Raw genomic sequence first — 25134 nt, 5'->3', positions numbered from 1 at the left:
GAGGAAGTAGCTATATTCTTTGCTCAGCCATCAAATGCAAACTTAAGTACTTAGGAGATTTTTCAGGGGTGGGGGATGGGGAGAGCCCAAGGCAGCCAGAGCCTCCCAGTATTAAAACGAACCTGTGGGAAGGGGACATCACTTGGAACAAGAATGTTGAAGGAGCTACTAAATGGGTGGTAAGGAACCCAGTTCTGGTTCTCTAGGAACAAGAAGTAAGGCCACTTACCTAGAAGACACCCCTCAGCAGAGCTGCCTCAGGGCTGGAGCCTCAGTGTCTTGCAACTTCTCACTTTCTCTTCCATGTCTGAAAAAGATGGTCAACCTTTCTCCTCTGCTAAAGACTTCTGCCTTCAGTGTCCAGGCTTCTTGGATGGCAGTGTGGAGACTGGGCCCACTGGCCTGTCCAAGCCCATTGTCCCACCCTTTACCCCTGTGTACAGGCCACCACAGGGTCAGCAACAATTTCCCAAGAGGACAAAACCAGCCCTCAGATTTCCTGAGGCTTCCAGGCTCAACTGAAGTCCCTTCTATACAGTAACTCCAAGCCAGTTCTGTGCCCAGTCAGCTTTTCCTCCGCAGGCTTCCCGAAAATACATTCCCTTCCCCCAGCAGGTTCCTTACCACTTCCAGTTGTGTCTAGTAGGGACTGGCCTTAGCTCTAGAGACCTGGTGACCACAGTGAAATAGCCTGGGGGTGGGGTGGGGGTGGTTGTAGCTGGGCTGCTTTGATCTCTATCAGGAAGATAGCATTTTGCCTATTTTGGGGTCCCCCACTGAGCTCTGTACGTGGCAACATCGCCTCAGTGCATGATGTGTCCAATTTGGTAATTACAGATTTCCTTGTAAGTGGATTTAGAGGAGAGTTTGACTTTCCTAAATGATAAGGAATGTGCAGAGGGATTTCATTTTGTGTTGAATCAGTCCAGGGTGCAAATCTCATTTCAGCCACTTAGCAGCTGAAGAAAGCAAAGCTACTGCCACCTACATCTCAGGGAGGCTTTAAGGACACAATGGAACCTCCCACTAGTTCCGATAGTTGGGCTTAAAAGCCCAGCCCTGCTTCCCTTGTCCTGCATGCCACACTGGTGCCTGCCCAGGCAGGATGGGTGGTGGCTCATTTCCCATCTACCCAGGGCTCAGATTTTTGGGGGGCACAGGCAGGAATAGGGGAGGCCTCCACTTCAGCTCCCTACTCCCTGCACTGTTCAGAGGACACCTGGCTCAGCTGTTGAACCCCTGTCCCTGGGCATGCTGGGAGGTCCTAGCTCCAGGCTGGGTTGTAGAGACACAGTTATCAGCTGCCCCTTGGGTCTCCAGGCTCACCTGTCAGGATGGCATCCAGCTTTGCGACCACGTGTCGTGCGTTGTCCAAGCTGAAACACATCGGGGGCTTGAACTTCAGGACATTCCTTCCAGGGCCGTCGGTGCTCAACAAAATGTAGTTTTCTTTCAGCCTGCAAGGATAGGACACAGCAGGGCCTGCTGCCCACCAGCCAAGGGCACTTCACATGGGCCTTTCAGACCTTCCTCAGCCTGGCTTTGGCCTCGTGGGTGCGACTCCAGCCACACTGCCCTCAGAACCTTCCATAGGCCAGTTCCCACCAGGATACAGCACTGGCCACCCCCTGCCAAACTCCTGCCCAACTTTATGGCCCAGCATCAGAGGCCCCTGTCTGGGGTGCCCTACATCTGGCCCTGAGCCTGCTGCCTGCACACACCCCCCCCCACCCCCAAGCAGGGGTCTTGCTTCATCCATCCCTGGAGCCCCAGTTGAAGCCGAGATTGGCCACGGGGCTACAATGTGGACAGCAAGAGTCCTTGCATTTTTCATTTTAACATGGTTTATATGACATTGTACGGTTTACTTTTTATATGGAAAGTGTCCAACATTCACAAAGAGAGTAGTACAGTGAATCCATGGAGCCCTCACCTAGCTTCTAACTTCCCTGCCAACCCTTTCTGTACTCTGCCCCCAGGTTATGTTGTAACCCCAGACAGGACTATCCAGTTTTAATTTCCAGTTCTTTTTGGAAGTTATTTAACATCATCATTGGTATCTAATAATTGTTTTTAATATTCCACATTTACACTTTTAACCTAGGAAGGTATTTTGGCCTCTGAGAGAAGGGGTCTGATGTGACTGTATTTACACTCTCTCTGACCCCGCACTCTCATTCTTTTTTATTTATTCCTTTTATGTAAGTCTTGTCAGGAGCAGGGTGTCCTCAGCCTGCCTCTGGCTCCTTTCTCGCATCCCAGTCTTCCTGGCACTGACAGCATCTGTGCTAGAAAGATCAGGTTCTGGACTTTAAATCCAGCTCTGCCTTTAGCAGGGTGACTGCCACTGAAACACCGTTCCACCTGGTTCCTGTTTCTTCACTGAACTGGAGAAACCACAGGGGTGGTTATAAGGTGGAGGAGGTCAGGCTTGGCTGAGGATCTGACTCCCTCCTTCCCACAGACCATCCTGAATTTCTGAGTCTTGAGGCTCCCTGGGGGAAGGGGTGGGTGAGCTGGTGGATGTGCTCAACCAGCACAGAGAAGGCAGGGGCTGGGCAGCCACGCAGGAGGGGTCAGCTTCAAAAAACGTGTGGGGAGAACGATTTTTACATCAATACTGTTTACGTGAATTTGAAACAATGACAAACATTTCACAACTTGAATAAGGACACGCATCAAACACTAGATGGGTTTTCCAAGGTGGGGGAAGGAGGTAGGAGTGAGGAATGGAAATAAAAAGGAAGTAACGAAACAAGAGGGGAAAGGGTCCTGTGGCTTCGGTCCTGCCTGGGGTTCAAGTGAAAGACCATGGGAACCAGAACTGGGAGCGAGGGCTCCTGAGTCCTGAGATGCTGAGTCATCCAGACACTCCCCACCCAGACAAGGAACAGGAGTCCTATTTGAAAACCCTCTAGGAATGGGGAGTCTGGTTCTGCCACAGCCTCAGGTGTGGCTCTGGAGAAGCTGCTTCCCTCGGGCAGCCTGGGGCTGTGAAATGCAGCATTGGGGCTGCCTGGGTCTGAGAGCTTCTGCAGCTTTGGCATTTTTGGCAGAAGTGTCTGCTCAGGCTGGGAACGGACCGCACCCATCTGAAGCCTTTGCTGCCAGGCACTGGGTACAGAGCTGATGGGGCCGCTTTCTCAGTCCGCAGAGCCCAGTCAAAGGGGTGCACAGATTGGCAGCCCTCTAACCCAGAGGCTAAAGGCCACCTCCTTCAGTCAACCCTGTGTGGGCCCAGCGTGCCTGGGAGAGGCAAGAGGGGAGCTCTTTCCCAGTCAGGGCCGTAGAAACAAGCTGTTTCAAGAAAAAATACCTGGACACCACATAGTCAGCCTCTTCGGTTGCTGGCATCCTTGTGGCCTCATCTTTGATCAGATCCACACCAATGAAGAGCCCAACGCCCCTGGAGCAGAAGGTGACATCTCAGGAGGCCAGGCCTGAGGGACCATGGTCCTTGCTCTCACCCTCTGCCTGGGCCTCAGCCAAGCCCCTGTCAGAAAGCCCACTCAGCCTCCTGGGGAGGTGGAGAGCTGTAGGAACCCTTGGAGGGTGCTAAAACAGTTCCAGGAAGTAACTGTGATGGTGAGGGGCCCTCAATGTGGATAGAGGAAAGTTTGATCCTGGCTTCACCCCCCTCCTCCCTCCAGAGGTGCCATCTTGGGCAGTAGCACCTGTAGGTGCTTCAGTTCCTCTGCGGAGTGGAGATAAAAGTTCCCACCATCCCAGGTGGTGATGAAGTGAATGAAGGAACCACACCAGGCCCCTGGCAGGTGGTGACGCTACCCTGAGCCTCACCTGATGTCCCCAAGGATGGGATGTTTGGCTTTCTGCTGTCCAAGGAGCTCCATCAGGAGGCTGCCCACAGAGGCAGCATGAGCCTGCAGCTGCTCCTTTTCCAAGACATCCAGGACGGCCAGCCCCACAGCGCAGGACACTGGGCTGCCCCCAAACTGAGCCAGGGGACAAAGAGCATGTCAGGTGCTCAGCAGAGTGGGCCATGGCCCAGGGACTGTGAAGGGCAGCAGAACTGCCACACACAGTGCAAGGGCAGTGATGAGCACAGGCCTGAACCCCTCAGGGCTCAGCATGCTGGGCAGTAAATGGGGTTCTTCTGAATCCCCCATGGGCTGTCCCATCTTTCCAGGTGCTAATGTGACTGTAATCCAGGCCAAGTACCCCCAGGGGTGCAATAGGATCCCCAAGAACATGCAAAAATCAGAGGAGAGGATGTACTGGGCATTCCCACACAGCTGATTTTGTCAAAAGGCTTCAGGGCCCCATCTCATGGACTGGACCCAGACCCACTGCATTGCACTGCCCATCACCTCTTTCAAGGAGGGTCAAGAGCAGCATGCCAGAGCCACACCCAGGAAAAGTCACTCTGTGGTTCCAGCTCACAGCTCTGCTGGCTGAGCCCAAGGCAGATTTTAGGGCGCAGACCACAAGCTGCCTGTGAGCCAAATGCGGCCTGAGGATTCATTTTGTTTGGCTTGTGTGGCATAATTAAAAGTTTTGAATTAGGTGCTAATGTCTTAAGAGACTTAACACAAAAATATGTCTGACTTAAAACAAACCTAGCCTATCTGGCTACATTGGCACTACCTGTCCCCTTCAGGCACCCTGAGTGCTTTGACTCACTTCCTCCACCTGGCCCTGCAGGTGTCTGAGGACCTGCATTGCAGAGAGTCAGAAGGAAGGGGTCTCCTGCAGACCATCTTTTTTTTTTTTTTTTTAAACTATAGCTTTAAAAAACCACAAAACTTTATTGAGGTATAGTTTACATACAATACACTGCATATATTTAAAATGTATGTAGTTCAGTGTGACTTGACAAATGTATATACCTGTGGAACCTCCACTACCATGAAAATACAAAACATTTCCAGCATTCCCCAAAGTTCCTTGTGCTCCCACCCACTACTGGCCCAGGCAACCACTGACTCTTTCTGTCACTATAGTTTTGCCTTTTCTGGAATGTCATGTGAATGGAATCACAAAATATGTAACCTTTTGTGCCTGGCTTCTGCGCAACATGTTTTTAAAATTCATCTATAATGTTGTGTGTATTGGTCGTTTGTTCATTTTATGGCTGCATAGTATTCCATTATATGGACACACTACAATTTGTTTATCCAAGTTCCCGTTGATAGACCCTTGGGGCTTATTTTGGTTTTGGGCTATTTACGAATAAAACTGTTATAAACATTTATAACAAGTCTTTTTGTTAACATACGTTCTCATTTCTCTTGGGTAAATACCTAGGAGTGGAACTGCTGGACAGCTTGATAAATATATATTTAACTATATAAAAAAGTGAAACTGTTTTCCAAATTCGTACCATATTACATTCCCACCATTAGTCTATGAAATCCCAGTAGCTCCACATCCTCAAAAACATTTGGAATTGTTGCATTTTTTTGTGTGTGTGTGTGGTACGTGGGCCTCTCACTGTTGTGGCCTCTCCCGTTGCGGAGCGCAGGCTCAGCGGCCATGGCTCACGGGCCCAGCCGCTCTGCAGCATGTGGAATCTTCCCGGACCGGGGCACAAACCCGTGTCCCCTGCATCGGCAGGCGGACTCTCAACTACTGCGCCACCAGGGAAGCCCTGTTGCAGTTTTTAATTGCAGCCATTCCAACGGGTATGCAGTGGTATCCTGTAGACCATCTTGAAAATTTGCTTGCTTGTGATCATAAAAAGCTTCCTAGGTGATTTGCTGTGAGGCAGCTTTCTGGTATGTCCAAAGCAAATTATGTGTGGGATGGACACAGGGGATGGATTGAGGCTATTTATTGCATATTATTATCAACTGTGAACTTGTTAAAAGGTCGTGAGTTCTACCCACAGCATCTTTGGTTTAGAATTGTGGCCTGGCCAAGATGCTGAACTAGCATAATATATAACATAGTTATCTGTTCTGAACTAGTTCAGAAAAGGCAATATACAAACAACAACAAAAAGCATGAACAACAAACCATGAGGAGGGAAAATGATTTCCAATGTTGCCACGTTATATTATTTAAAAATGTCTAGGGGCTTCCCTGGTGGCGCAGTGGTTAAGAATCCGCCTGCCAATGCAGGGGACACGGGTTCGAGCCCTGGTCCGGGAAGATCCCACATGCCGCGGGGCAACTGGGCCCGTGAGCCACAACTACTGAGCCTGCGCGTCTGGAGCCTGCGCTCCACAACGAGAGGCCGCGACAGTGAGAGGCCCGCGCACCGCGATGAAGAGTGGGCCCTGCTCGCTGCAACTAGCGAAAGCCCTCGCATAGAAACGAAGACCCAACACAGCCAAAAATAAATAAATAAATAAATGTTTAAAAATGTCTAGTTCTCAACAGAAAATTATGAATCATGAAAAGAAAGAAGAAAGCATGGCCCATATATGGGGTGGTGGTGGTGGCGGGTGTGGATACAATCAACAGAAACTGTTATGGAGGAAGCCCAGATGATGGCCTTATTAGACAAAGACTTTTTCTTTCTTTTTAGACAAAGACTTTAAATCAGATATTACAAATATGCTTAAACACTAAAGGAAACCATATCTAAAGAATTAAAAGCTAAGCATGAAAATGGCATCTTGCCAAATTTGGAAGATCAATAAAGAAATAGAAATTATAAAAAAGAACTAAATAGAAAGTCTGGAGTTGAAAAGCACTGTAGCCGAAATGAAAAATTAAGAGGCTTAACAGCAGATTTAATCAGGCAGATGAAAGAATCAGCAAACTTGAAGATATGTTGATTGAGACTGTCCAGTCTGAAAATCGGAAAGAAAAAAGAATAAAAAAAATGAACAGAGCCTCAGAGACCTGTGGGACACAAGCATACCAACATATGCAAATAAGAATTCCAGAAGGAGAGGAAGGGGCAGAAAGAATATCTGAAGAAACAATGGTCTAAAACTTACTAAATTTGACTAAAAAAACACCCCAACAACAATCTAAACATCCAAGGAGCTCAATGAACTCCAAGTAGAATAAACAAGTTTCATACCTAGACAAAACATAACCAAGGTACTGAAAGACAAGAACAAGAGGGTGGGTAAATGGGTGAAGGTCGTCAAAGGTAAAAAAATTCCAGTTGTAAATAAGTCACAGGGATGTAAGGTACAGCATGGTGACTATAGTTAATAATACTGGGGACTTCCCTGGTGGTCCAATAGTTAAACTCTGTGCTTCCACTGCAGGGGGCTTGAGTTTGATCCCTGGTCGGGGAACTAAGATCCCATGTGCTGCACAGCGCTGCCAGAACAAACAAGCAATACTGTATTGTATATTTGAAAGTTATTAAGAGAGTAGACCTTAAAAGTTCTCATCACAAGAAAAAAAACTGTAACTTTACGGTGATGGATGTCAAGTAAACTTATTGTGGTTATCATTTTGCAATACATACAAATATTGACTCATTATATTGTACACCTGCATCTAATATAATGTTGTCTGTCAATTATAACTCAAAAAAAAAAGGACAAAGAGAGAATATTGAAATTAGCAAGAGAGAAGCAACTCATCATGTACAAGAGATTCTCAACAAGATTAATAGCTGATTCCTCATCAGAAACCCTAAAGGCCAGAAGGCAGTGGGATGACCTATTCAAAGTGATGAAAGAAAAATACTGTCAGTCCAGAATTCTCTATAAAGTAAAAGTATCCTTCAAAGATAAAGGAGACAGGAATTCCCTGGTGGTCCAGTGGTTAGGATTCTGTGCCAAGGGCCCGGGTTCAATCCCTAGTTGGGGAACTAAAATCCAACATCCCACAAGATGCATGGTGCAGAATAAAAAAGAAAGGAAAGAAAAGAAAGAATGAAAGAAAGAAAGAAGGAGAAAGAAAGAAAAGAAAAAGAGAAGAAACTAAGGTAGTTCTAGATAACGAAAAAACTGAAAAAAATTTGTCAGCAGCAGATCTACTTTACATGAAATACTAACAGTATTTCTTCAGGCTGAAATGAAAGGACATCAGACGTAAATCAAATCCACATGAAGAAATAAAGAGCACTGGTAAAGACACAAGTAGGTTGAAAGCAAGAGAGGAAGGTATGCCATGCAAACAGTAACCAAGAGAGCTGGTGTGGCTGTAGTAATATCAGACATAAAAGACTTGCAAGATTAAAACTGCTATTAGCAACACAGGAAAACATAATGATAAAAGAGTCAATCTATCAAAATGATATAACCACTACAAATACATATGTACTTAACAACAGAGCCCCCAAATAAGTAAAGCAAAAAATTAACTGAAAGGAGAACTACAGAATTCAATAAGAATAGTTGGAGAGTTCAGTCTCTCATTTTCAATAATAAACAACTAGGCCAACCAGGAAGTAGAAGGCTTGAGCAACACTATAAACCAACTAGATCTAATAGATATATACAGAACACTCCACTTCAAAAAAGCAGTATAAATACTCTTCTCAAGTGCACATGGAACATTCTCCAGGATAGACTATATATCAATATATTAGGCTATAAAACAAGTGTTAATATATTTTAAAAGTCTGAAATCATAGAAAGTATCTTTCTCACCACAGTGGAATGAAGCTAGAAATAAATAACAGAACACTGAAAAACTAAAAAACTATGTGAAAATTAAATAACATGCTTAAACAAACAATGGGTCAAAGAAGTCACAGGGAGATTAAAAAATATTTAGAGATAAATGAAAAAGAAAGCACAACATACCTAAACTCATGGGATGTGGTAAAAGTAATGCTTACAGAAAATTTCATGTCTGTAAATACTTCTGTTAAAAAAAAATCTCAAATGAATATTTCCACCTTAAAAAGTATAAAAAAGAAAAGCAAACTAAATCTAAAGCAAAAATAAAGGAAATCATAAAGACTACAGTGGAAATAAATAGAAATATAGAAAAACAATAGAAAAAAATCAACAAAACCAAAAGTTGATTGTCTGAGAAAATCAACAAAATTGACAAACGTTAGCCAGACTGACCAAGATAAAAAGAAGAGTCAAATTACTAAGATCAGGAATGAAGAGGACATATCACTGCCAATCTTATAGGAGTAAAAAGAAGTATAAGGGAATAATGTGAACTGTCTGTCAACAAGCTAGATAACTTAGATGAAATGAACAAATTCCTAGAAAGATAAAAAATACTGACACTGATTCGAGAAGAAATAGAAAATCTGAATAGACCTGTGGCAAGTAAAAAGAATGAATTAATAATAAAAAAAACCCTCACAAAGCAAAGCCTAGAACCAGATGGCTTCACTGGTGAATTCTACCAAAATGTTGAAAGAATTATTACCAATCTTTCAGAAAGTCTTCCAGAAAATAGAAGAGGCATGAACACTTCCTGGATCATTTTTTTTTTGCAGTACGCAGGCCTCTCACTGTTGTGGCCTCTAACGTTGCAGAGCACAGGCTCCGGACACGCAGGCCCAGCAGCCATGGCTCACGGGCCTAGCTGCTCCGCGGCATGTGGGATCTTCCTGGACCGGGGCACGAACCCGTGTCCCCTGCATCAGCAGGCGGACTCTCAACCACTGCGCCACCAGGGAAGCCCCTGGATCATTCTTTGAGGCCAGTATTACCCTGATACCAAAACCAGACAACGATATCCCAAGAAAACTATAGATCAGTATCTCTTAAGAACATAGATGTAAAAATCCTCAAAAATTACAATAGCAAACTTAATCTAGCAACATATAAAAAGGATTATACACCATGATCACGTGGGATTTATCTCAGCAATGTAAAGTTGGTTTGACATGTGAAAATCAAATAATGTAATAAACCATATTAATAGGATTAAGGACAAAAAAAATCACATGATCATTACAATAAACGAAGAAAAAGCATTTGATAAAACCCAACAGCCTTCATTATAAAAGCTCTCAAAAATTAGGAAAAAAGGGGAACTTCTTCAACCTGATAAAAGGCTTCTATGAAAAACTCACAGCTGATATTATACTTAACGGTGAAAGACTGAATGTTTTCCCCTAAGATTAGGAAGAAGACAAGATGTCTACTCTTGCCATTTGTAGTCAATATTGTACTGGAGGTTCTAGGGCAGTTAGGCAAGAAAAAGAAATAAAAGGCATTCAGAATGGAAAGGAACAAGAAAACCATTTCTATTCACAGATGACATAATTTGGTACACAGAAAATTCTACAGAATCTATAAAAAACTATTAGAGCTAATAAATGCATTCAGTAAGGCTGCATGATACAAGATCAATATCCAAAAATCAACTGTATTTCTGTACGCCAGCAATGAAGAATCTTAAAGTGAAATGAAAAAAACAATTCAATTTATAAAAGCATGAAGAAGAATACAATACATAGGAGTAAATTTAACAAAAGTAGTTCCAAGACTTTTACAGGGACTTCCCTGGAGGTCCAGTGGTTAAGACTCTGCGCTTCCACTGCAGAGGGTGTGGGTTCAATCCCTGATCAGGGAACTAAGATCCCGCATGTGGTGTGGCCAAAAAAAAAAAAAAAAGAAAAAGACTTTTACAATGAAAATTATGAACATGATTGAAAAACAAAGACCTCCATAAATGGACAGATATCTCATGTTTATGGATTAGAAGACTTAGTACTGTTAAGATGGCAATACTCTCCAAACTGATCTACAGATTCAATGCAATCTCTTATCAAACTCCAAGCTGCTTTTTTGGTAGAAATTGACAAGCTAATTATGAAAATTCATATTGAAATGCAAGGGACCCAGAATAGCCACAACAGTCTTCAAAAAGAAGAACAAAGACTGGGGGATTAACAGTTCCTGATTTCAAAACATACTACAAAGTAGAGTAGTCTAGACTGTGTGCAACTGGCAGGAGGATAGATTTTTGATCAGTGGGACAGAACTGGAAGTTTACAAATAAACCATTAAATCCATACATTTGGGACTTCTCTGGTGGTCCAGTGGTTAAAGAATCCACCTTCCAATGCAGGGGACGCAGGTTCAATCCCTGATTGGGGAACTGGAACTAAGATCCCACATGCCATGGGGCAACTAAGCCCACGTGCTAGATCTAGAAAATGCACACCACAACTAGAGAGCCTGCACACTGCAACTACTGAGGCTGTGTGCTGCAACGAAAGATCCTGCATGCCACAACAAAGATCCCGTGTGCTGCAACTAAGACCCAATGCAGCCAAAAAAAAAAAAAAAAAAAAAAAAATCATGCATTTATGGTTGATTGATTTTTTTTTTAAATTCAGTTATTTAATTTTTGGCTGCATTGGGTCTTCGCTGCTGCACACGGATTTTCTCTAGTTGCTGAGAGCAGGGGCTACTCTTTGTTGTGGTGCGCGGGCTTCTCATTGCGGTGGCTTCTCTTGTTGCAGAGCACAGGCTCTAGGTGCGCGGGCTTCAGTAGTTGTGGCACACGGGCTTCAGTAGTTGTGGCTCGTGGACTCTAGAGTGCAGGCTCAGTAGTTGTGGCGCATGGGCTTAGTTGCTCTGCGGCATGTGGGATCTTCCCGGACCAGGGCTTGAACCCATGTCCCCTGCATTGGCAGGTGGATTCTTAACCACTGCACCACCAGGGAAGCCCTGGTTGATTGATTCTTTTTTGTTTTTTTTTTTTTTTTTTTTTGCGGTACGTGGGCCTCTCACTGCCATGGCCTCTCCCGCTGCGGAGCACAGGCTCAGCGGCCATGGCTCAAGGGCCCAGCCGCTCCGCGGCACGTGGGATCCTCCCGGACCGGGGCACGAACCCATGTCCCCTGCATCGGCAGGCGGACTCCCAACCACTGCGCCACCAGGGAAGCCCTGATTGATTCTTGACAAGGGTGCCAAGACCATTCAATGGGATAAGATATAATAAAGAACAGTCTTTTCAGCAAAAGGTGTTGGGACAACTGGATATCTATATGCAAAGTTAAGTAACTCCACCTCATACCATATTTAAAAACTAGCTCAAAATGGATCCAATACCTAAATATAACAATAAAAACTATAAAATTCTAGGAAGAAAACAGAGGTGTAAATCTTTATGACCGTTGATTAGGCAATGGTTTGTTAGCTATGACTCCAAAGTACAAGCAACCAAAGAAAAAATAAACTGGACTTCATCAAAATTAAAAACTTCTGTGCTTCAAAGGATACTACCGAAAAAGTGAAAAGACACCTCAAATAATGGGAGAAAATACTTACAAATTATGTATTTGGTAAGAATCTAGTATTTAGGATACATAAAGAACGCTTACAGGGCTTCCCTGGTGGCGCAGTGGTTGAGTGTTCTGCCTGCCGATGCAGGAGACACGGGTTCGTGCCCCGGTCTGGGAAGATCCCACATGCCGCGGAGCGGCTGGGCCCGTGAGCCATGGCCACTGGACCTGCGCCTCCGGAGCCTGTGCGGGAGAGGCCACGGCAGTGGGAGGCCTGCGCACCGCAAAAAAAAAAAAAAAAAAAAAAAAAAAAAAAAAAAAATGCTTACAACGCAGCAAAAACAGACAGGTAACCCAATTAAAAAATTTGCAAAGGATATATTCTTTGGAATATATATGTCATATATAATGGGATACATATATATATACATACATATGTGTATATATATATATATATATATATATATATATATGGTCAATAAGCACATGAGAAGATTCTCAGCACCTCTAGCCATCAGGCAAATGCAAATCATAATGAGATACCACTTCACACTCACTAGGATGGCTATAATAAGAGAGAGAAAATAAATGCTGGAGAGGATATGGAGAAATTGGAACCCTCATACGTTGCATGTAAAGTGGTATAGCTGCTTGGAAAAACTTTGTCATTCCTCAAAAAGTTAAACTTAAGAGTTGCCATATGACCCAGCAATTCCACTCATAGGTAAGGCATACGCTCAAAAGAACTGAAAACACATTCCACTGAAGAATGGATAAATGAAACACGGTATACTCATACAATGGAACATTAATCATTCATAAAAAGGAATGAAAGACTGATTCATGCTATAACATGGATGAACCTTGAAAACATGCTACGTGATAGAAGCCAGACACAAAAGGTCACATATTGTGTGACTGCATTTATGTGAAATGTCAAGAACAGGCAAATCCATGGAGACAGAAAGAAGGTTAGTGATTGCCAGTACTTGTAGAGAAAAGGCAATGGGGAGTGATTGCTAATGGGTATGGAGTTGCTTTTTGGGGTGATGAAAATGTACAACAATGAAAATTAAGACAGTAATAATGGCTGAACAACTTGGTGAGTATACTATAAAAGACTGAATTGTACTTGAATTAAAAACCATTGGGGCTTCCCTGGTGGCGCAGCAGTTGAGAGTCTGCCTGCCGATGCAGGGGACACGGGTTCGTGCCCCGGTCCGGGAAGATCCCACATGCCGCAGAGCGGCTAGGCCCGTGAGCCATGGCTGCTGAGCCTGCGCGTCCGGAGCCTGTGCTCCGCAACGGGAGAGGCCACAACAGTGAGAGGCCTGCATACCAAAAAAAAAAAAAAAAAAAAAAAAAACCATTGAATTTGTATTTGAAAGAGTAAATTTTATAATATGTGAATTATATTTCAACTAAAAAAGAATCCGTGATTTCAGCGTTTTCAACAGCAACACTGCATGCAAGGTGACAATGGAATACACTTTTAAAAAAAATGAATCCATCAGCACTGACTTTATTTATTTAGGCCTGCTGCGTGGCATGCAGAATCTTAGTTCCCTGACCAGGGACTGAACCTGTGCCCCCTGGAGTGGAAGTGTGGAGTCTTAACCACTGGACAGCCAGGGAAGTCCCTGGAATATACTTTTACAGTAACTAGGATCTAGATTCTATTTTTGGCTAAAATAGTTAAATATGAGGGCCTGACACAAATACCCTTAGGCACAGAAGACCTCAGAAGGTTTGCAACATAAAGGCTTCCACTGAAAGGAATTTGGGATGAAATACTTGTAATACAGATACTTAAATAAAATAGGAAGGATTAAAAGACACAGAAAAGTATGGTAAGCTGAAATTATAAATTAAGATGCTAGCAACAGGCCTAAATACATCAATAGTTACGTTAAATTTAAAGTCATTACTTTGAAGTCAAATATTAACAGATTTGGGCAAAAACCCAAATTCTAGATATATGCTGGTTAAAAGAAATACACCTAAAGCATGAGCACACAAGGTTGAAAATAGAAGGGTAGAAAATAATACATTGGGTAATTGATAGTCAAAAGAAAGCTGACTTAGCTTTATAATATCAGATAAAATAAACTTTAAGACCAAAAACATTATTAGGAATGGAAACTATTACTCCATATAATAAAAGACTCAATTCTTGAGAAACTGCACAGCCACATGCAAAAGAATGAAACTGGACCACTATTTTACACCATACACAAAAAATTAACTCAAAATGGACTGAAGATTTGAATGTAAGACATGAAATCATAAAACTCCTAAAGAAAACATAGGCGGTAAGCTCCTTGACATTGGTCTTGGCAATGATTTTTTGGATTTGACACTTGAAAGCAAAGGTAACAAAAGCAAAAATAAACAAGCGGGACTACATAAAACTAAAAAGCTTTGCACAGCAAATCATCAACAAAATGAAAAGGCAATCAACTGACTGGGAGAAAATATTTGCAAATCATGTATCTGATAAGGAGCTAATATCCAAAATATATAAAGAATTCATGTAACTCAGTAGCAAAAAACAGAGCAATACAATTAAAAATTGGGTAGAGGGGCTTCCCTGGTGGCGCAGTGGTTAAGAATCTGCCTGCCAATGCAGGGGACACAGGTTCAAGCCCTGGTCCAGGAAAATCCCACATGCCACGGAGCAACTAAGCCCGTGCGCCACAACTACTGAGCCTGTGCTCTAGAGCCCACAAGCCACAAGTACTGAACCCATGTGCCACAGCTACTGAAGCCCCACTCGCTGCAACTAGAGAAAGCCGGCACACAGCAACGAAGACCCAACACAGCCAAAAATAAATAAATTAAATAAATAAATTTTTAAAAATTGGGTAGAAATCTGAATAGACATTTTTCCAAAGAAGACATACAGATGGCTAACAGGTACACGAAAAGGTGCTCAACACCACTAATCGTCAGGGCAATGCAAATCAAAACCACAATGAGATGTCACCTCACACCTGTTAGAATGGCTATTATCAAAAAGACCAGAAATAACAAGTGCTGGCAAGGTTGTGGAGAAAAAGGAATCCTTGTGCATTGTTGGTGGGAATGTACATTGGTGCAGCCACTATGGAAAACAGTGTGGAAGTTACTCAGAAAACTAAAAATAGAACTACCATGTGATCCAGCAATTCCACTTTGGATATTTATCTGAAGGAACTGAAAATACTATCTTAAAGAGCTATCTGCACCCCTACAGTCATGGCAGAATTATTTACAATAGCCAAGATATGTGTCTGTTGATTGATGAATGGAATGTATATATATAAAATTCAGCCCTAAAAAAGAAGGAAATCTTGCCATTTGCAACAAGATGCTTTCATAACTTGAGGGCATTATGCTAAGTGAAATAAATCTGACAGAGAAGACAAATACCATATGATTCCACTTATATGTGGAATCTAAGAAAACCAAAAACCAAACACCCAAAAAACCCTGAACTTTTAGATACAGAGAACAGATTGGTGATTGCCAGAGGTGGGGGTGGGCAAAATGGGTGAAGGGGGTCGAAAGGTACAAACTTTCAGGTATAAAATAATTAAGTCCCAGGGACGCATAGTGACTGTAGTTAATAATACTGTATTGTATGCTTGAAAGCTGCTAACAGATCTTAAAAGTTCTCATCATCATAAGAAAAAAAAAATTGTAACCATGTATGGTGATGGATGTTAACTAGAATTATCGTGGTGATCACCATATATATATATACATTCACACATATATATACACACACACATATATACATACACACACACACAAGTACTGAATCATTACGTTGTACACCTGAAATCAATATAATGTTATATGTCAATTATACCTCAATCAAGAAAAAGATTCAATTCCCAATGAACATACAGAAAAAAAAAAAAAACATATATACTGGGAATTCCCTGGCAGTCCAGTGGTTAGGACTCCATGCTTTCATTGCCGAGGGCACAGATTCAATCCCTGGTTGGGGAACTAAGATCCTGTAAGCCAAGCAGCGTGGCCAAAAAAAACCCAAAAGTATATATATATATACTACTTAATATTATTAAGTAATATATGTATTACTTAACAGCCTCACAATATATGAAGCAAAAATTAACAGTATTACAAGAAAAAAATTGATCATTTTTCATCATAGTGTGAGATTTAAACACACAGTTCTTAATTATTAGTAGGTTAAGTAGGAAAAAAAAAAATCCAGTAAGAATACAGAAGATTCAAACAACACAATTAACAAGTGTGACCTAAGAGACATTCAGGGAGTCTGGCAAACAACATTTAGAGAACCCACAATTTCCCAAGGACATGTAGAACAATCACGTAAAACAACACATTTTACAGAATAAGTATCAAAAGAATAAGTGGCAGTAAGTCAGAGGTTAACAAAAAGATTTGAAAAAACTAGAATTGAATGATAATGCAGTGGTTCTCAAACTTTCGGTCTTAGAATTCCCTTACACTCTCAAAAACTTGTGAGGAAGCCAACGAGCTTTTGTTTATATGGGTTATATCTATTTATATTTACTGTAATATTTACGATAAAACAACTATATTTACAAAAAAATTAGTGAGTAGTAGTGGCCTTGTTTGTACAGAAGCCACCATGGTGCTTCCTGGCCCTGGAGCCTTCACTCACCGTGTTGAAGTACTCGACGCCGGTGGCTTCAAATGCCCTCGCCACAGCATGTGTTGTGGCCACACAGGCTACAGGGTGGCCATTGCCAATAGACTTGCCCATGGTGACAATGTCGGGGACAAAGTCTTCCCCCTGCAGCTGGAAGGCCCAGAAGTGCTTGCCTACTCGGCCAAAGCCCACTTGAATCTCGTCTGCAACAAAGACCCCTCCGGCCCTGCGGATGTGCCTGTGGCAGAGGACACACGGCTGATGGGGGACTGTGGTGAGAGGGAGGAGACCAGGAGCTGGGTCTTGGGACTCTGAATCCTGGCTTTGGCAACAGTAAGGTGGGGACCTTATGCAGATAGCTGGCCTTCTTGGAGCCACTATTTCTTCAGGGGCTTTGTCTGACAATTCTGGCAGGAATTGCCAGGCTGAGGTTGGAATTTGGAACAAAGGCTGGCAAACCCCACCCTGGGGCAGCCTCTCCCACCTACTCACCCTGCCACTTCTGGGAAGTAGCCAGCAGGAGGAATGATCTGCCCTCCCACACTGGGCAGAGACTCAGCAAAGAACGCTGCAATCTGTGGAGGAGAAGGGAATGGCACTGCGGAGGGGCTGAGCTGCAAGCTGAGCACGTCCGCTGATGCTCAGTGCTGGCTCCAAACATGATGAGTTACTGTCCGCACTGTGCCCCCACTTTGGGCTCCACATCACACCTGAGGGTCTGTGATGTAGCTTTTTCAGGACTTGAACCAATTCTTACCACCTGGATGCCTCCAGACCCCCTGTACTTAGCATGCTCCAGATGAAATCCAGACTTCTCCCCCATAAGCCTGTTCCTTCCCTTCTCCCATATGGTGAGTCCCATCCCTCCCAACTAGGACAGAAATCTGGCCCCATCCTTGATCCAGCCACCTTCTTCATCTATCAGTCAGCACAGCCTCTGACTCTATCCCTGCAACATCGTTGCACCCACTCCTTCCCCTCCCCGCTGGATACTCCTGCCTCCTGGCAGACCTGCCAGTTTCTGCCTTGGCCTCCTGCCTTCTAACTGGACACCTCTTCCAATCCATCCTCCACTGGCCACCAGGGTGATGCCTCAGTGTAGACACTGAGCTCATCACTGTCCTGTTTAAAACCCTTCACTGACCCTTTTGCTTATAGCAATGACTTCCAAACTGTGTTCTGCCTTGGAGCTGCTTCAGAGGCTACTGCTGGGATGAAGGAAGGACTGACGGGGTGGGAAACCGGTCACCCACCCATGCTGCCACCACAGGAATCTCTTTTTTGGTTTTATATAAGTAGGTGCAGAGCATCGGAAATGCATGGGCCAGGCTTCCTGGATCTGGCTCTGCCAACCTTTCTGGCCTGTCTTTGCTATATATCCTGTGTTCAGTTGTCACTCCTTCAGCAAAGCCTTCTAGAGAGCCCTAATACCAATCACCAGCTGCCTCCCCTCTACTGCTGCCGTGGCTGCTGCTCTTCCAGGGTATGACGTATCTCTCCTGTCTCTGCCCCACAATCCATCTCTACTACACTGCCCTGGGTGGGTCTCCCCATTGCTCACTCGGGCCAACAGGGCCTCCTCATGTCACCTGCCCTCAGACTGGCCCCATTCAACTGCATCCCCTGGTCCTATTACCTTCTCTCTTAAAACTCTACAAAGGTCTCCCATGGCCTCTAGCCCCTCAGCTAAAGGGGCACTTGCAGTCCGCGGGCCTATGGTCCTACCTGCTTCTCTAGGTTCATCTCCTGCCGGCTCAGCCTGGCTCCATACTCACATGGTTCGTGCACAGGCCGCCGCTCTGTTGAGGATGCCTTTCCTTGTCTACCCCGACCCCACCTTGAATGGCTAACTCCTACTCACCTTATATTACTAAAATCAGGCAGCACCCCCTCCACGGGCCCACCATCACACACACCCCAGTCCAGCTTGGGCCCCTGGAGTCCAGTAACGCCCAGGACATATCTCTACCTAAACTCTCTGCTGAGCACTTAATCCCTCTACTAGACTCCCAAAGGGCAGGCCCTGGTTCCAATTTCTCTCAGGGTTCCCAAGATCCAGTCCAGGGCTGGCAGCATTTGCTGTTTGCTGGACCAGACCTGCGTGGATGTGGTTACCTTCCTGCCCTTCTCCTGTGCGCTGCCGACCACACGTTTCACCTCACTGGCATAGGCCACAGCTGGATTGGGGTGGTCCTCCCGGTAGGGGCCCCGGTAAGTGTCTGGGAGAGGTGCCTGTGGGGAGTGACAGCACCATGTCATCCAGGCTGAGGCGCAAGCACCGGCCTGTTGCCCATTTGAGCAGTGCATACCACGTGGACCCACTCCTTCTGGCCATCCAGGTCCCGGAACTTGTAGGGGCTGATGTCGATCAGGGAGCTCAGGTGACCATGATAAGCACTGGGAAGGAGAAGGGAGAGTGGGCTCAGACCCAGGTGGCATGTACTCCCTGGCCTGGCCCTGACAACTGTCTAGTCACCTCAGGAAACACTCAGGGAAGACCAACCTTTCAGACACAGCCTGAGTCCTAGGGCCAGGAACGAGCACAGGCCTTGGAGTCAGCAAGCCTTCCTCCAAGGCCACTTACTAGCTATGTAACGGTGGCTAATCGTTAAAATCTTTGGGCTCAGTTCCCTCCTCTGTAAAGTTGGGGGGGGGTGTTTCTCCTTCATGGTTTTAATGAACCTTAAATGTGATAATGCTCTAACCCTGGGCCTGGGTCTTGTGCACAGCAGATACTCAGTACAATGGGAGCTACTGTTGGAATATTTTTTAATTTTATTTTTTTAATCTTTTGGCCATGCCACACGGCATGTGGGATCTTAGTTTCCCGACCAGGGATCAAACCTGCGCCCCCTGCATTGGCAGTGCAGAGTCCTAACCACTGGCCCACCAGGGAAGTCCCTACAACAGTTTTAAAACCTAATATGTGGGACCAACTCTCACCACCTTATAAAGCATTCTCTGCTCCCCAGAAGCTGCCACCACAGAAGAGACACCTGGGGGAAAGAGCCGCCTGGTGTGTGTGTGTGTGGGGTGTCTCTGTGGCCAGGTCCTCATGATCCTCTCCAGGCCCAGGCCCCTCATCTTTCCTGCCCAAGGCACCCAAAATCAGAGCCTCACTGATCCCCAATAAGCAGCAGGCCCACGCTTCTGGAAATGGCACTTACTGATCTAATACCACCACGTCCCAGTGTCCTGTGTATTGGCGCGCCAGCCTCAGGGCCAGGTCGTTGGCTTCTGACCTATGACAGAAAAAGTGGATACTGCTTAGACAGCTATCCAAGGGCTTTCCCTCCAGGATCACTGCTTTCTACAGAGAAACCTGGAGGGAAGGAAGAGCCCTTCCAGCAGCAAGAAGATTCTTAGGACACCATTCATTAATCATTCACTTATTCATTCAGTAAACATTTATCAAATGCCTTCAATGTGCTAGGAGCTGGGGGCGAAAATAGTTAAGTAAAACAGGCAGGCTCTGGCCCTCCTGGAACTTACATTCTACTATGTGTAACGAAAGCCAAAAAACAAAGACAGAATGATCATTTGGTAAGTGCTACAATGGACACAGGGTACCGAGAGAACCAGGTAGGGCCCTACCTTAGATAAGGGGTGTTATGGGATGAATCGTGTCTCCCCAAATTCATGTGTTGAAGCCCTAACTCCCAGTATCTCAGAATGTGATTGTATTTTAGAGACAGGGCCTTTAAAGAGGTGATTAAGTTAAAATGAGGCCATCTGGGTGGCCTTAATCCAATACAACTGGTCTCTTTGTAAGAAGACATTTGGACACACAGAGAGACACCCGGGGGTGTGCATGCTCCGAAGAAAGGCCATGTGAAGACAGTGAGAAGGTGGCCACCTGCAACCGAGGAGAGAGGACTCAACAAAACCAAATCTGCCAGCAACTTGATCTTGGATTCTGACTTCCAGAACTGTGGGACAATAAATTTCTGTTTAAGCCACCACGTCTACAGTATTTTGTTACAGCAGCCGGAACAGACGAAGGCCACACCTGTAGTCCTGAGGGTGAAGTTTCTAGGCAGAATGAGCAGCACACACAAAGACCTTGTGAAGGAAAATTGCTCAGGGAACCACAAGAAGACAAGGGAGGCCAGGGGCAGCATGAGAGAGGAAGTGGGGAGAAGGAGCCTGCAGAAGGAGCCTGGATTTTCTTCTCAGTGCCATGTGAAGCTACTGAAAAGTTTTAATCAGAGAAGGGACATGATTCAGCTCCCATATGAGGAGGAAGCCTCTCTGTGTATATAATGGAGTAGAAGGGAATTAAAGTGCAAGTGAGGAGACCTAGAAGGACACGAAGGTGAGAGCAGGTGGTGACCACGCAGAGAGAGGTGAATGGAGTTAGGAGACAACCTGGAGACAGACAAGGCAAGCCTGATGCAGGACTGGGAGGAGGGTGCGTTTCTACCTTGAGCAGAGGCGCAGACGGTGCTGGCATTTGCCAGGACAGATAGGGTGAGGGAGGGCCGGTCTTCTTGGGAAAGTCTGGGGTAGGTGCCTGAGAATGTCAGGGAGAGCCAGTGCCATGGTCCCACACCAGGTGTTAGTGAAGACAATTCTTTCTTTTCTTTTTTTTAAAAAATATATTTATTTATTTATTTATTTTTAGCTGCATTGGGTCTTCGTTGCTGTGCACGGGCTTTCTCTAGTTGCAGCAAGCGGGGGCTACTCTGTTGTGGTGCGAGGGCTTCTCATTGCGGTGGCTTCTCTTGTGGAGCATGGGCTCTAGGCATGCGGGCTTCAGTAGTTGCAGCACGTGGGCTCAGTATTTGTGGCTTGTGGGCTCTAGAGCACAGGCTCAGTAGTTGTGGCTCATGGGCTTAGTTGCTGTGCGGCATGTGGGATCTTCCTGGACCAGGGATAGAAGCCGTGTCCCCTGCACTGGCAGGCGGATTCTTAACCACTGCGCCACCAAGGAAACCTGACGATCAACTCCTGATGTCTTTTGGACAGGTGATGTTAGACCTGTTCCAAAGTCAAGTGGGCAGTTAGAACCTTGAGGCTGGAACACATGGGAAACATCTGGGTTTAAGATACAAATTTGGGGGACTTCCCTGGTGGTCCAGTGGTTAAGACTCCACACTCCCAATGCAGGGGGCCCGGGTTCGATCTCTGGTCAAGGAACTAGATCTCACACGTCGCAACTAAAGATCCTGCACGCCGCAATGAAGATCCCGCGTGCTGCAACGAATTCCTGGCACAGCCAAATAAATAAATAAATTTTAAAAAGATACAAAGTTGGGAGTCACCAGCATGTGGATGATATGTAATACACGGGAATGGATGAGGTAAGGAAGGCAGAGGGCTCAGAGACGACCAGCCCTGAGGAATAGAGTAGGAAGAATCATCATAGGAGACAGGGGGAGTGGCCAGAAGCTGGCAGAAAACAAGAAGCGTGAAATGTTCTGGAAGCAAGACCAGAAAGCATTTCCAGAGAGAGTGGTAACTCTGGCAATATTACTGAGAAACAGGAAGACAAGGGCAGCAAAGAGACCAGGTCCCCTCTCTGTTTCTATGCCTCATAATTCTCTGTACTTTTCTCTCCCAGGCACACTGGGCTGGTTCTGTGTACACGCCATCATCTGCCATTTCTGCCTCCACTGCTACTCCCAGTGTAGCATAACCTATCACCGGTCACTAAACTGGTGCCTAATGGTGTCCATTCTTGCTTTCCTCCAGTCCTGATGATACCACTTACCTGATTAAAACCCTCTGATGGCTTCCCAATGCTCTTGGGATACACAGATTCCTCACTTGACCAATAAAGCCCTGGGTGATGGGCCCTGCCTCCCTCCCCAGTGTCCCCAGGCTCCCACCCTCTGCCCTCCCTCACTGGCTGCCTTTCAGCTCAAGTGCGCTGGGGTGCAAATATTTTTCCTGCCATAGGACCTCTGTACAGGCTGTTCTGTGTGGTGACCTTGACAAGAACACTTCCAATGGAGCGGGCAGCACCCTACCTTCCTCCTCATCTAGCTATCCCCTAGTCAGCTCTTAGCCTAACATCACTTCTTCAGGGACACCTTCCCCGACCCTCTCAGAGCAGGCCAGGTCACCCCACTGCTTCTATGCCTCATTATTCTCTGTAGTTTTCCTCCAGAAAATGATTCCTCTTTGTAATTTTGTATTTCTTTGAAGCATCTTTGATGTTTCTATTCCTTACAGAGCAGGGATTTTGGCTGTAGCTCCCAGCACTGTGCCTGTGTATGCATAAAGCAGAAATAAAGGAACATATTACCTTGGTAAGCCCCAACAATGATCTTAGAAGAGAGGTAATGGCACTCCTTACAAAGAGAACAGGAAAGTGGATCTGACAGAGAAGCAGTGGGGCCTGCAGCTAGGAAGTGTGGGTGCCTGGCCCACTGAGGGCTGCCTCTCCCCACACTCCGTCGGCTACACAATGCTATGCCCATGTGAGCAAATCTCTCCATTGTTGTCTCATCCTTTTGCTGGGGGCTGGCCACAGTGCACTTACCCAGAATTCAGGAAATAAAATACACAGAGCTTCTCTGGTAGGGTCTCGGACAGCCTCTGTGCGTAATCCACGATGTTGTCGTGCAGGTACCGGCTGTTGGTGTTGAGCACCTGGTTCTGTTCATGTGCTGCTTGGACCACGAGAGGGTGGCAGTGCCCAACTGCAAGAGGGCCACCTCCATCACACAGCCGGCCCCACTCAGCCAATCCCTCCGGGCCTCTCCCAGCCCCAATCTGTGAACGCAACTAAAGGAGATGCAGTTATAGAGGCAGAGGTACAGAGGAAAGACGGGAGTCTGAAGACAGAGGGGGTGAGACAGAGGTGCCACTCTGGAAAGGGAGACCTAGAAAGGAGTCCCTGAGATTCTGGCAGAAGGCAAAGTTCTCTGGCAGAAACCTGATCTCGAAAACCTATGCTCTTTTTTTTTTTTTTTAACATCTTTATTGGGTATAATTGCTTTACAATGGTGTGTTAGTTTCTGCTTTGAAACAAAGTGGATCAGTTATACATATACATATGAAAACCGGGTCTCCTCTGCACATGGATGCTGGCTAAGCAGAACCTGAGTTCTCTGTACCTCTCTGAACCTCAGGTTCACCCTTGGACCAGGTTCACAGTGTTGGCATGCTTTCCTGCCCCATCTTGAGGTATGATACTGACCGTGAGCCACATTGTTGATGCAATCGATGTATTCTGCCCCCTGTTCATCATACATGTATTGCCCTTGGCCCCGGACAATCTTAATAGGATCCTCAGGAAAAAAGAGTCTGCAGGAATTGCTGTGGGGACAACGAATGGACAGCCATGTCTGAAGACGGGAAGGGAGAAATCCACCCATCAGAGGCCTCCCCCTACCCTTTCCCAGTTTCTGGAAAGGACAAAAGCTTGAAGGGCAAGTTGTTGCGTCCCTGTCTCCACTCCCTCCCCCACTCCACAGGTGGCTGGAAAGGAGAAAAGGATGGGGTAAGAAGTTGCTAAAACAAACTGTTTCTTGGGCTTCCCTGGTGGCGCAGTGGTTGAGAGTCCGCCTGCCGATGCAGGGGACACGGGTTTGAGCCCTGGTCCGGGAAGACCCCACATGCCGCGGAGCAGCTAGGCCCGTGAGCCATGGCCGCTGAGCCTGCGCGTCCAGAGCCTGTGCTCCGCAATGGGAGAGGCCACAACAGTGAGAGGCCCGCGTACCGCAAAAAACAAAAACAAATTGTTTCTTAAGTCATTTGAAGGCTATGTGGCTTCATTCATTCCCACATGTGCCCATTGAATCGCTCGGGTCCCGGGAAAGGTGGCTGCTCCAGACCCACACGGGCTCCCTAAGGCAGTGTCTCTTTGCTGGTATGAGTGAGTAGGGCACCACCATTTGGTGGCTGGCTCTCGGCCCTAAACAAGTCCTTGCCCTCCAAGCCTGCTGCCCTGGTGGGGGCCAGCCCCAAGCTCTAGCCCAAGGCTGCCTCATGCCCCACGTCCCACCGACAGCCCCTCAGACACAGGTCAAGGGTAGACTTTCTCTAAGGCTGCCTGTGAGCCGACACCCCACCCCACCCTTCGTCTGGACTTTCAGCCCCTTCCTGGGTCACTCCCGAGCCGGGCCCAGGTCCGGAGGGCGGGCTACCACTGGGCGAGGTCCTCCCAGGAGCCCGGCTGCGGGAATGGATAAGACGCTGCGGGGGAGGCGCGGGATAAGACCGCCGAGACAGGCTGCGCGCGGCGGGGTCTCAGGGGCCAGAGGCGCCGGAACAGGGACAGGTCGTGCGAGGCCGCGGGGGCTGGGGCCTGTAGGCTCGCGCCGGACGTGCGTGCCTTGTGCGCGGCCCCCCCCATCGCGTCGCCGTCTCGGTACCTGAGTAGCCGCCTCCTCAGGGCCAGAGTCGCGGCCTTCCCGCGCGTATCAGTGGCCATGGCGCCCGCCAGCACTCGCTC

General features: G+C 46.2%; 1 protein-coding gene across 5 annotated transcripts in view; it reads right to left on the bottom strand.

Moving 5' to 3' along the window:
• The window catches only part of PHYKPL (5-phosphohydroxy-L-lysine phospho-lyase), a 25879-nt gene extending 745 nt beyond the window's left edge, over positions 1–25134 (bottom strand). The window contains exons 1-12 of one of the 5 annotated variants that reach the window (XM_032626698.1): positions 25055–25134; positions 23878–23996; positions 23218–23377; positions 19898–19972; positions 19040–19127; positions 18846–18962; positions 17223–17305; positions 16743–16968; positions 3799–3953; positions 3317–3406; positions 1327–1457; positions 230–307 (exon numbers count right to left, since the gene is read on the bottom strand). In XM_032626698.1, coding sequence (XP_032482589.1) covers positions 258–307; positions 1327–1457; positions 3317–3406; positions 3799–3953; positions 16743–16968; positions 17223–17305; positions 18846–18962; positions 19040–19127; positions 19898–19972; positions 23218–23377; positions 23878–23996; positions 25055–25113 — 1353 coding nt within the window. In that variant the 5' untranslated portion in view covers positions 25114–25134 and the 3' untranslated portion in view covers positions 230–257. Of the gene's footprint in view, positions 1–229; positions 308–1326; positions 1458–3316; positions 3407–3798; positions 3954–16742; positions 16969–17222; positions 17306–18845; positions 18963–19039; positions 19128–19897; positions 19973–21153; positions 21369–23217; positions 23378–23877; positions 23997–25054 lie in introns of those variants that run through there. The other 4 variants (XM_032626697.1, XM_032626701.1, XM_032626702.1 and 1 more) reach the window with 4 other exon arrangements.

Source organism: Phocoena sinus, chromosome 3 (genome assembly GCF_008692025.1).
Source record: "Phocoena sinus isolate mPhoSin1 chromosome 3, mPhoSin1.pri, whole genome shotgun sequence".
NCBI classification, from domain to species: Eukaryota; Metazoa; Chordata; class Mammalia; order Artiodactyla; family Phocoenidae; genus Phocoena; species Phocoena sinus.
Note: the sequence above shows the minus strand (reverse complement) of the source record. Positions and strands in the feature narration are given on the sequence as shown.